Source organism: Thamnophis sirtalis, unplaced genomic scaffold (genome assembly GCF_051295495.1).
Source record: "Thamnophis sirtalis isolate CommonGarterSnake01/CBP01778 unplaced genomic scaffold, rThaSir2_p1.2 scaffold_9, whole genome shotgun sequence".
NCBI lineage: Eukaryota > Metazoa > Chordata > Lepidosauria > Squamata > Natricidae > Thamnophis > Thamnophis sirtalis.
Window position 1 is genome coordinate 6,147,010 of NW_028261389.1, and position 14,744 is coordinate 6,161,753.

At 45.9% G+C, this 14,744-nt stretch overlaps 1 protein-coding gene across 1 annotated transcript; it reads left to right on the forward strand.

Annotated features, from left to right (window-relative positions):
* Window positions 1–418: 418 nt before the first annotated feature.
* Window positions 419–13,098, forward strand: ATP5F1C (ATP synthase F1 subunit gamma). The gene is given in 9 exon segments (XM_087722713.1): window positions 419–600; window positions 2,712–2,746; window positions 5,054–5,185; window positions 6,267–6,373; window positions 6,375–6,472; window positions 7,909–8,052; window positions 9,265–9,329; window positions 12,038–12,193; window positions 12,998–13,098. Coding segments are annotated over 8 exon segments (822 nt in total). The 5' UTR covers window positions 419–600; window positions 2,712–2,727.
* The last annotated feature ends 1,646 nt before the right edge of the window (window positions 13,099–14,744 follow it).

The window sequence follows — 14,744 nt, forward strand, 5'->3', positions numbered from 1 at the left end:
AGTTAGGGGTCGCTTAAAGTATATATTTTTAATTCTGTCTGGGCATCAACCCTAGTTAGGGTCGCTCTAGCGCGTCAGTTTTGCGACCCTAATTAAGGTTGCTCTAGCACGGCAGCTGTGTGACGCTAGTTAGGGTCGCTCTAGCACGTCAGCTTTGTGACCCGAGTTGGGGTTGTTCTAGCACGTCAGCTTTGTGACCATAGTTGGGATTGCACTAGCACGTCAGCTTTGTGACCCTAGTTAGGGTCGTTCTAGCGCGCCAGTTTTGTGAACTCAGCTCTCCTTGGAGGACCGCCGCGCGCGCCTCTCAGGTGCTGCCCGCTCTAGCCGGCCAAGCTCAGTGTCCGAGCAACCACAGAGAGGAACGCGAGAGAGAGGGAGAGTGGGGGTGCACCCGGAAGCCGTCACAGCTCTTCCTTTTTTCGGGACCCGGTTCAAGGCGAGGAAGCGTGACGCATGCGCGGTACGAGCGCCCTGACCTTCAGCAGCGGCTGCAGCAGCCGGCGAGCGATCGGACGAAGCTGCGGGAAAGAGCCGGATCGGCGGCGGTGCTGCTGCTGCTCTTCTTGCCGGTGCCCAGGACCAGGCCCAGCCGCGCGGGTACTTCGGGGGAAGAGGAGCGGCGGTGGAGGGGAAAGGGGAGCAGGAAGCTTTCTGCACATGCTCAGAGGCACTCTCGCCTCCCTAAAGTCTTAATAGGGGAAGTCAGCTGGCCAAGGATTGACAGCTGCCTGAGGCTTCCCTGAGATTTCTGAAAGCCCATCATCCCTGGCCTATGCCCTTGGGGACAGTGGCTGATGGGTGCTGGAGTCCAGCAGCATGGGAGCTTCCAGGGAATCTGTGACCCCCCCCCCCAACCATAAGAGGCTCAGAAATTAGGTTTGGGGTGGGGGGGAGATGATTATTTTTTGCATTCTGATATTATTATTATTTTTTGGGGGGAGTTTTTTATTTTTTATTTTAATTTTATTTTAATAAAATTAAAATAATCCTCCATTAAACAATGTGCTACTTGGGCACAAATATTTTGTGCGGTAACAGTTGGAGATTTACAATCCTATTCATTCATTTAATCTATGCCAAGCTTAATACCCAGATCTTAAATATAGAAATACGGTGACAATCCTCTCCTTGATTTCTTTTAACTCTATTCAACTCTATTGATACGTGTTTTTTTCCTATATTTTACTCATCTGCTTTTTGATCTTACCTGATCCGGTTGTCTCAGCCATGGATTTTTCACAGTTTTAATTCTAACCTAAATTCTAACTTTAAATTAATCTAGCCTGCCTAATGTGGATCTCACTCTGTATGTAAGAGGTCCCTAAGTCTCCACCCTCCAGGCCTTCCGCAAAGCCCTTAAAACCTGGCTGTTCCGACAGGCCTGGGGCTAAAGAGTTTTTGCCCCCCTTCTCGAATGGTATGGTTGTTGTGTGTTTTTAAATTTTGTATTGTTATGTCTCGTCTTTTTATTCCCCTGTCTGTACCCCCTTCCCTGATTGAATTGTGAGCCGCCCTGAGTCCCCTTCGGGGAAAAGGGCGGCATATAAATGTAATCAATCAATCAATCAATCAATCAACCTTGGCAACTTTAAGCCTGGGAGGACTTCAACTCCCAGAATTCCCCAACCAGCTGGCTGGGGAATTCTGGGAGTTGAAGCCCGCCCAGGCTTAAAGTTGCCAAGGTTGGAGACCCCTGCCCTATGGGAGTGTCCCTGTCACTGGAGATTTTCAATCATCCCAAGTCTTGGTTGTCCCAAAGGTGCTTTTAATTCAGGAGGCAACTGGACTTCCTTGTTTGTTTGTTTTCTTTTGAAGACATTTCGCTTCTCATCCAAGAAGCTTCTTCAGCTCTGACTTGGATGGTGGTGGTGGTGGTGGGAAGAAAGAAACAAGGATTGAAAATCTCCATAGACTTTTTTAGCCCTTTCGGATGAACGCCCTTTGAATGGTGGGGGAGGACAAATGGATTTCCAGAAGAAAAATGGCAGACTACAGGACCCATAGGTCCACTTCAGTTTGAGATGCAGACAGCCCAGACTCAATCCCCATCATCCTGTGCCTGTGCTCCACAGCGAAGGGACACAGGGAGGGAAAGCATTGACTATTTAGAAAAGGATCGCCATAAATATGTTTCCCCCCTTTTCATTTTGTAGCTCGGATGTCAGATCTATATGTTGAACTTTAATGCACTTATTGAGAAGAATTCTGTTCAGGAATTCTATATCCAAGGAAACATCCTTTATAAGGGACGTGGTGGCTCGGTGGCTAAGACGCCGAGCTTGTCGATCAGAAAGGTCGGCGGTTTGAATCCCTAGTGCCGCGTAACGGAGTGAGTTCCCATGACTTGTCCCAGCTTCTGCCAACCGAGCAGTTCGAAAGCATGTAAAAATGCAAGTAGAAAAATAGGAACCACCTTTGGTGGGAAGGGAACAGCGTTCCATGCGCCTTTGGTGTTGAGTCATGCCGGCCACATGACCATGGAGACGTCTTCGGACAGCGCTGGCTCTTTGGCTTTGAAACGGAGATGAGCACCGCCCCCTAGAGTCGGGAACGACTAGCACATTATGTGCGAGGGGAACCTTTACCTAAGCATCCTTTAGAAAGCTGCATCTATTACAGCTGTTCTGCATTTTTGTTACTTTAGCAACTAAAGGAGGCACATTCGGTGTATGAAATATGCAAATATGTATTTTTTTTCTTTTTTTCAGGATTCAAGTTAGGAACATGGCGACTCTGAAAGACAGTAAGCATTCAATGTTCTATTTTTGTTTGAGACCGTCTGAAATCCTGACCGCATCTTCTTTTTAAAGTTCCATTTAAGAATCTCCCGTGTTTTCCCTGGAAATACGACCTACTCAGAAAGGAAGTCCTAGCTTGGTTTTTACACCTGCACCCAATGTAAGCCCCCCTCTCCAAAATAAGCCCTAATTAAGACCTCCCACCCACCCCAGGGTGCACAGGTAAACATTAAGCTAGAGTAGGGATGGCTGGTGGTGGAGGAGCTGCCCTATTGCTTACTTTTAGATAGTTGCAGCCGGTCCTGGCACATCTCTGTCCGTTTTTTCTGCTGCATCTGGCAAGGCTTTCCGGAAGGCATCTGCAGCCGATAACAGAGCTCCAGAACTGGGGGTGACATGCACAAGTGAGGCAAATCGGGGTGTGGGGGGACATCCTCCCCAAAAATAAGACCTGGTGCCTTTTTTTGGGGTGCCAAAATAAAATAAAATAAAAAGGGATTTTTGGGGAAACACGGTAGTACTTTAGGATGTGATGGCTTCATTGATTAGACTTTAGCTGTGATGGGGAACCTTTAGGACAGTGTTTTTCAACCACTGTGCCGCGGCACACTAGTGTGCCGTGACATAGTGTAAGGTGTGCCGTGGGAGAATTACTTTATGTATAGTCAATATAGGCACAGAGTTAAAAAAATTTAACATTTTCTAATGGTGGTGTGCCTCGTGATTTTTTTTCATGAAAAAAGTGTGCCTTTGCACAAAAAAGGTTGAAAAACACTGCTTTAGGAGACCGAGGCCCAAACTCTAACCCCAAACCCTCCTATTTCTCACAAAGTGCCAACACGGCAATTTAACCTGAATAATGAAGTTTTACTGGCTAAAATAGTGATAAGCAAAGCAGAGTTCAGCTGAGAAAAATGTGATAAATGCCCTTTTATGTCCTTCATTTTTTTTCTGAAATATGTTTAGCAACAATAAAAAAGAAAAACTTTTGTAATATCATTTCTCTCTCCCCCCTCTTTTCTCTCTCTTTCTCTTTTCTTGCCTCTCTCTCTCTTCCCGTTCCTCTCTCTTTCCCTCTCCATCTCTCTCTTTTGCTCCTCCCTCTCTTTCCCTCTCTTCCCCTTCCTTTCTCTTTCCCTCTCTCTATTTCCCTCCCTCTCTTTCTCTCTCTCCTTCCCTCCCTTTCTTTCCCTCCCTCTCTTTCTCTCTTTCCCTCACTCTCTCCCCTCTCTTTCTCTCTTTCCCTCCCTCTCTCTTTCCCTCCCTCTTTCTCTCTTTCCCTCCCTCTTCCTCTCTTTCCCTCTCTCTTTCCCTACCTCTCTCTCCCTCCCTGTCTCTCTCTCTCTCTCTTCTCCTTCCTCTCTTTCCCTCCCTCTTTCTTTCTCTCTTCATTCTTCTCTTTCTTCCCCTTCCTCTCTCTCTTTCCCTCCCTTTCTCTTTCACTCCCTCCCTCTCTTTCCCTCCCCCTCCCTCTTTCTCTCATTCCCTCCCTTTCTTTCCCTCCCTCTCTCCCCTCTCTTTCTCTTTTTCCCTTCCTCTCTCTTTCTCTCCCTCTCTTTCCCTCCCTCTTCCTCTCTTTCCCTACCTCTCCCTCCCTCTCTCTCTCTCTCTTCCCCTTCCTCTCTTTCCCTCCCTCTTTCTTTCTCTCTCCCTTCCTCTCTCTCTTTCTCTCTTCCCCTTCCTCTCTCTCTTCCCCTTCCTCTCTCTCTTTCCCTCCCTTTCTCTTTCCCTCCCTCCCTCTCTCTTCCTCCCTCCCTCTCCCCCTCTCTTTCTCTCTTTCTGTCTCTCTTTCCCTCCCTCTTCCTCTATTTCTATCTCTTTCCCTCCCTGTCTCTTTCTTCCCCTTCCTCCCTTTCCCTCCCTCTTTCTTTCTCTCTCTTTCCCTTCCTCTCTCTCTTTCCCTCTTTCCCTCCATTTTTCTTTCTCTTTCCCTCCCTCTCTCTTTCTCTCTTCCTCTCTCTCTTCCCCTTCCTGTCTTTTTCCCCTCTGTGGGAGAAATGCGATGGAGCTGGGCTGGGGCGATGGCACCTGTGCCCAGAGAGAGAGAGGGCTCTGAGTGCCACCTCTGGCACGCATGGCATAGGTTTGCCACCACTGGCCTATAGGCCATATCAAAGCACAAAGTTGAAACACACATCGTCAAAAAAAAATCTTATACAAACAATTTAAAATAAGAGTCGGGTAAAATAGAATAGTTACAGGGTAAGAGACAATGCCATTATTTTATGTGGATTCTGCTGTTTGTTTCCATTCGGCCGTTTTCTTTATCTGCTTAAAATCCTACCTCACTTCGTCTCCTCTCACCCTTCCAGTCACCCGGCGCTTGAAGTCTATCAAGAACATCCAGAAAATCACGAAGTCCATGAAAATGGTGGCCGCCGCCAAGTATTCCAGGGCGGAGAGAGAATTAAAGCCCGCCAGAGTTTACGGCGTGGGGGCGTTGGGTAAGGGCCTTTCCCCTTTGTGGCTGGATGGCGTTTATTCTTTCCGAAATGATTCCCCGGCGCTTTGCTGATCTCGAACTTCTGAACGAGCTGTTTCCACCCACCTTGTAACCAGTAGGCCTCAACTTAACGACCATCATTGAGCCCAAAAGACAGTTGTGACGTGAATTTTGTCCCATTTTATTTTACCTTTACCATCGTTCTTGACCCAGTTGTTAAGTGAATCATGGCAGCTGATCGTTTTAGGAACCTGTTGTTAAGTGAATCTGGCTTCCCCATTAACTTTGCCTGTGAAGGTCCGTCACAAATACGAGCCCATTGCCAAATGCCTGATATTTAATTAGATGCCCTCATTAAATCATGAGCCTCAAGCCAAGCTTCAAAAGAAATCCAGTTATTTATCAGGAGCTTCATGCCGGCACGGACCAGGTGGAGTCAATTCCGACCTTAGTGTTCTTAGTGGAAGAGCCAAGGTGGCGCAGTGGTTAAGTGCAGCACTGCAGGCTACTGCTAGATCAGCAGGTCAGCGGTTCAAATCTCACCGGCTCAGGGTTGACTCAGCCTTCCATCCTTCCGAGGTGGTAAAATGAGGACCCAGATTGTTGGGGGCAATATGCTGACTCTCTGTAAACCGCTTAGAGAGGCTGAAAGGCCTATGAAGCGGTATATAAGTCTACTGCTATTGCTATTGCTATTGCTATATTCTGACCGAGGCTTCCCAAGAGCCAGAAGCAAATTCCTTGTCCCGACAAAAACCCCTTTTATTAATTTCCTGTGAATTCTGCTCATTCACGTCCAGCAAAGTCTTTCGAGGGAGGATTTACGGTCACAGACCTTATCTGGCTTGGAGAGCTGCCAGGCCGAGATCTGCAGAACAGAGAGGGATGCAGTGTTTATGCATTGTTATATGATTGGCCCAAAGTCACTCAGCTGGCTTTCCTGGTGAAGGCGAGACTAGAACTCACCGTCTCCCGGTGATTGGCCCAAAGTCATTCCGGATGCTTTCGTGGTTTTGATATCTGGGCCTTTCGATAGTTGCTCATTGTTAATGATCCATTTTTTCTTTTTTCTTTTTTTGAAGCTCTCTACGAGAAAGTAGACATCAAACCCCCCGAGGACAAGAAAAAGCACCTCCTGGTTGGCGTGTCTTCTGACCGTGGCCTGTGCGGGGCCATTCACACCTCCGTGGGCTAAAGAGATCAAGCATCAGTTCTCCAACCTCACGGGCGCAGGGAAAGAAGTTATGGTGGTTGGGATTGGCGACAAGCTGAGAACCATCCTACAGAGGTAACCTCTTCCTCTGGCCTCCTCAATTTGAACGGCGGGTTCCTCAGCCCTGGTGGCGCCGTGGTTAGGATGCAGGGCTGCAGGCTAACTCTGCCCGTTGCCAGGAGTTCGATCCTCACCAGGCTCAAGGTTGAGTCGGCCTTCCGTCCTTCAGAGCTCGATAAAACGAGGACCCCGATTGTTGGGGGCAACATGCTACCTCGGTAAACCGCTTAAGAGGAAGGCTGTAAAAGTATTGTGAAGCTGTATATGTCTTAAGTGCTATTGTGATGATAGGTAGGTAGGTACCATAGGTAAGTTGGTAGCTGATAGAGTAGGCAGGAAGGCAGGCAGATGATTGAGAGATAGGTAGGTAGGTAGCTAGCTAAGATAGGATGGGATAGGATAGGATAGATGAGATAGAATATTAGATATAGGATAGATGAGATAGATGGATGGATGAGAAGATAGATGAATAGATAGATGAGAGGATAGATGAGATAGGATAGATGAGATAGGATGGATGGATGGATGGATGAGAAGATAGATGAATAGATAGATGAGATAAGATAGATGGATGGATAGAAGATAGGTAGATAGGAATGGATGGATAGGATGGATAGATGAGATAGGATAAATGGATAGTTGTACAGATAGGATGGATGGATGGATAGATAGAGTGGATAGATAGGATAGATGAGATAAGATGGATGGATGGAGAGATAGATGAGATAAGATGGATGGATGAATGAGAGGATAGATAAATGAATAGATAGATGAGATAGGATAGATGGATGGATAGACAGATAGATAGGAATGGATGGATGGGATAGATAGATGGATATACAGACAGATAGGATGGATGGATGGTTAGAATAGATAGATTGGATGGATGGATGGATAGATAGATAGATAGACAGACAGACAGACACAGGGAGAGTGGGAGATACTGTAGGTAGGTAGATAGGTAGATAGATAGATAGATAGATAGATAGATAGATAGATAGATAGATAGATAGATAGATAGATAGATTCCAGATTGTTGGGGGAAGATGCCGTCTGTAGTAAACTGCTTGGTGCTGTAAAGCTCTGTGAAGCCCCATATAAGTCCAAGTCCATATAAGACCCTGTTTCACGCTGTAGCGCTGTGACTGTGTTTTGTGACAGTTTGGCTGAAAACTGGTGCAACGCAGAACCATTTCAGGACCAGGTGTTCACTCAGCAACCTCAGATTTGCTTAAGTGGGTTGATTCGCTTAACAACTGTCCTCAAAAGGGGTCATGGAATTTGATTGGCTACGCGACTAACCCGTTGTCACATTCGGCCGTAACGGACAGGCTCCGTTGGAGTCTTATGCTGAGGACCGCCTGTCTCCTGGGTCTGATGGTTGCATTAGAGATCAGCTGACATTTCTGGATGTTTCTTAGAACTTGGATTTAAGATGCTCTTCATTTTAGGACGCATGGAAAGAACTTTCTCCTGAACTTTAAAGAAATTGGAAGGAAACCTCCCACTTTTGGAGATGCCTCCGTCATTGCTCTGGAGCTGCTGAATTCTGGATACGAGTTTGATGAAGGCTCCGTCATCTACAATCGGTTCAGGCAAGAATTCACCCATCCTTCTGCAATCTACGGGAGGGAGATTTCCAGGGAGAATAGCTCCTTGGTCTGATCTATCTATCTATCTATCTATCTATCTATCTATCTATCTATCTATCTATCTATCTATCTATCTATCTATCTATCTATCTATCTTTTTGTTTTACAGTTTTGCTGATAAATAAATGAAGGGAGACTAGTATAGATCTATTTCAAGCTAGTTCGTTCTCATCAGCTAGCCATATCCTTGCTGGGATTCGAACTTGGACTGTTTTTACATAGTAGGCAATTGTATTAACCTCTAAGCCACAAGCTCTCCTCCCTTATCAGCTGAGCCAGGGAAATGATTGTTTTTTCTTTTGTCAAAGCACATGGTGTCCCCAAATATGGGAGGGAGCATCTCTTAATCTTTCTATCTATCTATGTGTCTGTCTGTCTGTCTGTCTGTCTGTCTGTCTGTCTGTCTATCTATCTATCTATCTATCTATCTATCTATCTATCTATCTATCTATCTATCTATCTATCTATCTATCTATCGCTCTGTGTGTGTTTGGGAATGCCTCCAGCAATTGTTGGAAATGTAACCAGACCCCAGACACATATTACCACATGTGCAAAAGAAGAAAAAAATATTGGATAAAAATACACACATGGTTAGAAAAAAATGTTAAAGCAGCGTATAGATTATAAGCCAGAAATATTTTTGTTACGCATAGTACCAGAAAAATCAAGGGAATATATATTGAATATTGTGTGTTTTGACTGCAGCAAGAATTGCATTTGCACAGCACTGGAAAAATGAGGAAACACCTACAGAAGAAGACGTAATTAAAAAAAAAATAGTAGACTCTGCAGAAATGGACAGATTGACGTTAAAAAAAAAAAAAAGAAGATACAGAATATTTTCAAACATGGGATTTGTTCTACGAATGGTTGGATAATCGAGGTAGAAATTAGGAACGGCAAAATTATTACAAGCAAATTGATCCAGACAATGCGCTGTTCAAAAAGAAGCTATGTATGTAAAGAGAAAATGTATAAATAAACCGAGGAAGCTTTCAGATTCGGGATTCCACAGTTGTGCCAACATGTCTATCTTATTAAATTGGAACTTTAAGGATAGCTCTGCCTTGGATTCTGATTTAATTCTGCATGGTATTTGGAACGCTGACAACAGCATGGTTCAAAATAATTTTATTTTCTTTCCCCTTTCAGGTCTGTCATTTCCTACAAGACGGACGAGAAACCAATCTATTCTCTTGAGACAGTTTCCGGGGCTGGTAAGTCCAAGAGTTGAAAATGACTAGTGAGTAGCAACCTCCAGCCCTTCCCTCCCTCCCTCTTTTAAACAGGGCATGAGTCGACTTTCAGAGTTGAGACTTCACAAAAAGACTATAAACTAAAGTACGAAGCAGTTGTGATGATCCTCACCTTCTCCCTTTCATTGCACACTTGTCAGGTTTCCAAAAGATGCCCTAATTAATTCATGAGCCTCGAGCCAAGTTTCAAAAGAAATCCAGTCCTTTATTAGGTGTCTTGTCCTCAGCCCACAAATGAAATAATCTACACTTGTTACATGAGCTAGTGTAAAAATAGTGTTTCCCCTTACACCAACACTTCCCTACTACAATTTTTGTTGTGCTGTTAGTTGCGAAGTCGTGTCTGACCCTTAGCGACCTCATGAACAACGTTCCTCCAGGCCTTCCATCCTTCCGAGGTGGGTAAAATGAGGACCCAGATTGTTGGGGGCAATATGCTGACTCTCTGTAAACCGCTTAGAGAGGCCTGAAAGGCCTATGAAGCGGTATATAAGTCTACTGCTATTGCTATTGCTTCCAGTCCTCTACCATCCCCTGGAGTCCATTTAAGCTCAGGCCGACTGCTTCGGTGACTCCACCCAGCCACCTTTATTCTGTTGTCCCTTTCTTCTTCTGCCCTCAATCTTTCCCAGCATGAGGCTCTTCTCCAGGGAGCCCTTCCTTCTCATTAGGTGGCCAAAGTCGTTGAGTTTCCTCTTCAGGATCTGGCCTTCCAAAGAGCAGTCAGGGTTGATCTCCTCTAGGACTGACCGGTTGGATGGCCTTGCAGTCCAAGGGACTCAATGCAGGAGTCTTCTCCAGCACCAGAGTTCAAAGGCCTCCATTCTTTGACCCTCAGCCTTCCTTATGGTCCAACCTTCACAGCCATCTGCAAACACAACTGGGATGGGGAAATTAAGTGTTAAAGTGAGGCGGCACCTGATTGCACCCAACGTCGTGACCTTTTTTGCTGTGGTTGTTTAGCAAATTGTGGTGATCGAGACCACGAGACCACTGTGTGGTGACCTGCTTTATGATTGTCACAACTTGTTACCCTAATGGACAGGCCCCGTTATAGTCCTACGTCAAACCTGTATGTTCTTTATTGACTGATCGGCTTTTGGGGAGGAAAAAAAGGAAGTTAGAATTAAAGATGAAGTGCCGGGTAATCCTCTAATATATAACAGAATAACAGAGTCGGAAGGGACTTTAGAGGTCTTCTAGTCCAACCTTCTGCTCAAGCAGGAGAAGTTACCCTCTACCGTTTCAGAGAATTGGGCAAGTCAAATAAACTTAAATAAATGAATGCCCCAACACTGGAAGTCTTTAAGAAGATGTTGGATAGCCATTTGTCTGAAACAATGTAGGGTTTCCTGCCTAGGCAGGGGGTTGGACTAGAAGACCTCCTAGGTCCCTTCCAACTCTGCTATTGTATCGTATTGTATAAATATTATTTTACAAATGAATTATTGTGAAATAATTCACAAACTTGATTCCAAGCAGTGTCGGGATGGAGTTACTAGAATTATTCGTTGGAAATGTTCGCAGAGGTCTGGGGAGACTCTGGGTTCCATCAAGTTGAGAAGATTTTGGAAAATGAGTGGGTTAACCCACTTCTCCCACCCAGAGTTGGAAGGGCCCTTGGAGGTCTTCTAGTCCAACCCCCTGCTCAGGCAGGAAACCCTACACCATTTCAGACAAATAGCTGTCCAATCTCTTCAAAACTTCCAGTGATGGAGCATTCACAACTTCTGAAGGCCAAACATTCCACTGGTTGGTTATTCTCACGGTCAGGAAATTTCTCCTTAGTTCTAAGTTGCTTCTTTCCTTGGTTAGTTTCCACCCATTGCTTCTTGTCCTGCCGTCTAGTGTTTTGGAGAACAGGTTGACCTCCTCTTCTTTGTGGCAGCCCCTCCAATGTTGGACGATCTCTCTTAGATCTTTAGTGAATGTAGAAGTCACTTCCCTACATCTTGAATTGTCTAGTAATCCGGACTGGGATTTCAATGCATGCATGCTCCCATCACCCTCTCCTTTTAATGCTTTGTGGTGTGGAGTCTGGGCAAATGAATGGAGTGTTTACTGGCCGGATGCCTTTCCTGTCACCATTGCGGAGTTTTGTTTATCAGATACGCTATATTGCCGAAAGTATTCGCTCACCCATCCACATAATCAGACTCAGCTGTGAGCGAATACCTTTGGCAATATAGTGTATCTGATAAACAAAACTCCGCACTGGTGACAGGAAAGGCATCTGGCCAGTAAACACTCCATTCATTTGCCCAGACTCCACACCACAAAGCATTAAAAGGAGAGGGTGATGGGAGCATGCATGCATTGAAATGTATGTATATACATTTGTGTATATTCTCAGTGAGCCCCGAGAGAAAAAATATCTGCCTCTACCTAGGATCGAACTTGCAGCCTCCTGAATGTGAGGCGAGAGCGCCTCCTCTAGGCCAGTGTTTCCCAACCTTGGTGACTTTAAGTCCTATGGACTTCAACTCCCAGAATCCCCCAGCCAGCATAGCTGGCTGGGGAATTCTGGGAGTTGAAGTCCACAGGACTTAAAGTCACCAAGGTTGGGAAACACTGCTGTAGGCCACCGCACGCTATCCCTCTGCCCTACATAATACACGTTCAAGGCCCGTAAGGAACCAGCTGTACCAACTGTTGTGGTGTCTTTACAGAAAGCATGAGCATCTACGATGACATTGATGCGGAAGTGCTGAGAAGCTACCAGGAGTTTGTACTGGCTAACATCATCTACTACTCCCTGAAGGAGTCTACTACGAGTGAGCAGAGTGCTCGGATGACTGCTATGGATAATGCCAGCAAAAATGCCTGTAAGTGGAAATCTGGAGAATTACCCTCTCTCTTTTGGCCGCTGAAAAAATAGGAGTCACAGCAGAACCTGCCAAGAGATAATCAACCAGTCTGAGTGATGCAGAAGTAAAATTTGCTTCACCTGTTGGAGCCATGCCTAAGGCGGGACTGGAACTCACAGCCTCCTGGTGATTGGCCCAAAGTCACCCAGTAGACTCTCATGCCTAACGCGGGACTAGAACTCACAGCCTTCTAGTGATTGGCCCAAAGTCACTCAGTTGGCTTTCATGCCTAAGGCGGGACTAGAACTCACAGCCTCCTAGTGATTGGCCCAAAGTCACTCAGTTGACTCTCATGCCTAAGGCGGGACTAGAACTCACAATCTCCTGGTGATTGGCCCAAAGTCACTCAGTTGACTTTCATGCCTAAGGCGGGACTAGATCTCACAGTCTCCTGGTGATTGGCCCAAAGTCACTCAGTTGACTTTCATGCTAAAGGCGGGACTAGAACTCACAGTCTCCTGGTGATTGGCCCAAAGTCACCCAGTCAGCTTTCATGCCTAAGGCGGGACTAGAACTCACAGCCTCCTGGTGATTGGCCCAAAGTCACCCAGTCAGCTTTCATGCCTAAGGTGGGACTAGAACTCACAGTCTCCTGGTGATTGGCCCAAAATCACTCAGTCAGCTTTCATGCCTAAGGCGGGACTAGAACTCACAGCCTCCTGGTGATTGGCCCAAAGTCACCCAGCCGACTTTCATGCCTAATATGTGATATATAAAATAATCTCCCCCTCCTTTGTTTCCCCCCCCCCCCCCCTTTTGAAGCTGAGATGATTGACAAGCTGACCCTGCGATTCAACCGTACTCGCCAAGCTGTCATCACCAAGGAACTGATTGAGATCATCTCTGGTGCTGCAGCTCTGTAAGTATGGAGAGACAAATCCAGACGCTTGGCAACTGGCTCACATTTATGACGGCTGCGGTGTCCCAGGGGTCACACGATCCCTTTTGGCAACCTTCCGACAAGCAAAGTCCACGGGGAAGCCTGATTCGCTTAACAGCCGTGTGGCTAACTTAACAACTGCAACGATTCTCTTAACGACGACGGCAAGAAATGTGGTAAAATGGGGCAAAACTCACTCAGTTAGCAACAAGGGCTCAATTGGGGTTGTAAGTTGAGGAGCACCTGTTTTCCGTTAATTTGGTGAGTTATTTAAAAGGTAGGTGAGGAACATTAAGGAAAACTGCTTAGGTTAATCTGATGCTGAAGGTGGCCTTTTATAAATCCCACTTTCTGGACATAAAAGCCGTCATTCCACTCGCTGTTGTTTCCTAAAGCATTCAGCGAAATTCTGCCTCTGAATGAGATTTTCTTATAACGGCGGTTGCTAATCCCCTGCCAGGGTTCCAAATAGCATCCAAAATTAAATCAGAGTCCAAGGCAAAGTATTGCTCAAATTTCCAATTTATTAAGAGAGGCCATGTTGGCACATCTGGGAAAAGCCGAATCGGAAAGCTTCCCAGTTTTCCACCCAGTTTAAAGTTCAAGATCTTGCCCCCACACCCACAAGTCCATCCCATGGTCCAATCTCCCACTGCCATGCTGGCAGTTCCACCTCTCCAGTTCCAGTCAGGTGCAGAGACGAAGGATGACCTTGGCTTTCTAGAAAGGAATTTTGTTTTGGCTACATAGCATCTCACTCCGTACAATTCCCCCCCCCCTCCCATTTCCCCACAATAGAAAAGGCCTAGTAGAATAATAGCCGAGGTGGCGCAGTGGTTAGGGTGCAGTACTGCAGGCCACTTCAGCTGACTGTTATCTGCAGTTCAGCGGTTCTAATCTCACCGGCTCAAGGTTGACTCAGCCTTCCATCCTTCCGAGGTGGGTGAAATGAGGACCCAGACTGTGCTGACTCTGTAAACCGCTTAGAGAGGGCTGAAAGCCCTATGAAGCGGTATATAAGTCTAACTGGTATTGCTATTGCTAATAGAAAGTGTGGCAGGCCACAGATCCAAAAGGAATATGGCTGCAGGCCTGTGACAATCCCATCGGATAGCCATGTCAGCAGCTGCGGCCACCCCATCTTCTGCCGTTTCCCGCAAAGCTCAGATGCTGCCAAATGTTTTTAACCGAGCCGTTCATAGAAAGCGGAAGCGGATACTTAATACTGCCACAATACCGTTCAATTGCGGTGGGGAGGGGGGAGGGAAAGGAATTTAACGCGGCATAGAACGGAAAACGATTGCCTGTTTAATCCGCCCGCTTAATTGGCGGCTCTTATTAGCTTGTTTGATAATCTAATTTAAAACGGGCATGGCTCGTTTTAACGCATATTAATCCCACCTTGCACTGATTTCTCTGCCTTAATCTGCATCTGCTTGATGCTTCACTGCATGTTTTGTGTGTTTTCTTTTAAACAACTTCACAATCAGGAACTAAGGGCTAATCCGAAAGTTGAATGTCGTCCAGAATCGACAGGTAAAACGATGTCATAAATTACATGCTAAGCAAAAAATAATAATTAGACTGTTGGGAATAACTTTTAATAGGGGTGGGAAATTTGGTTCGCTT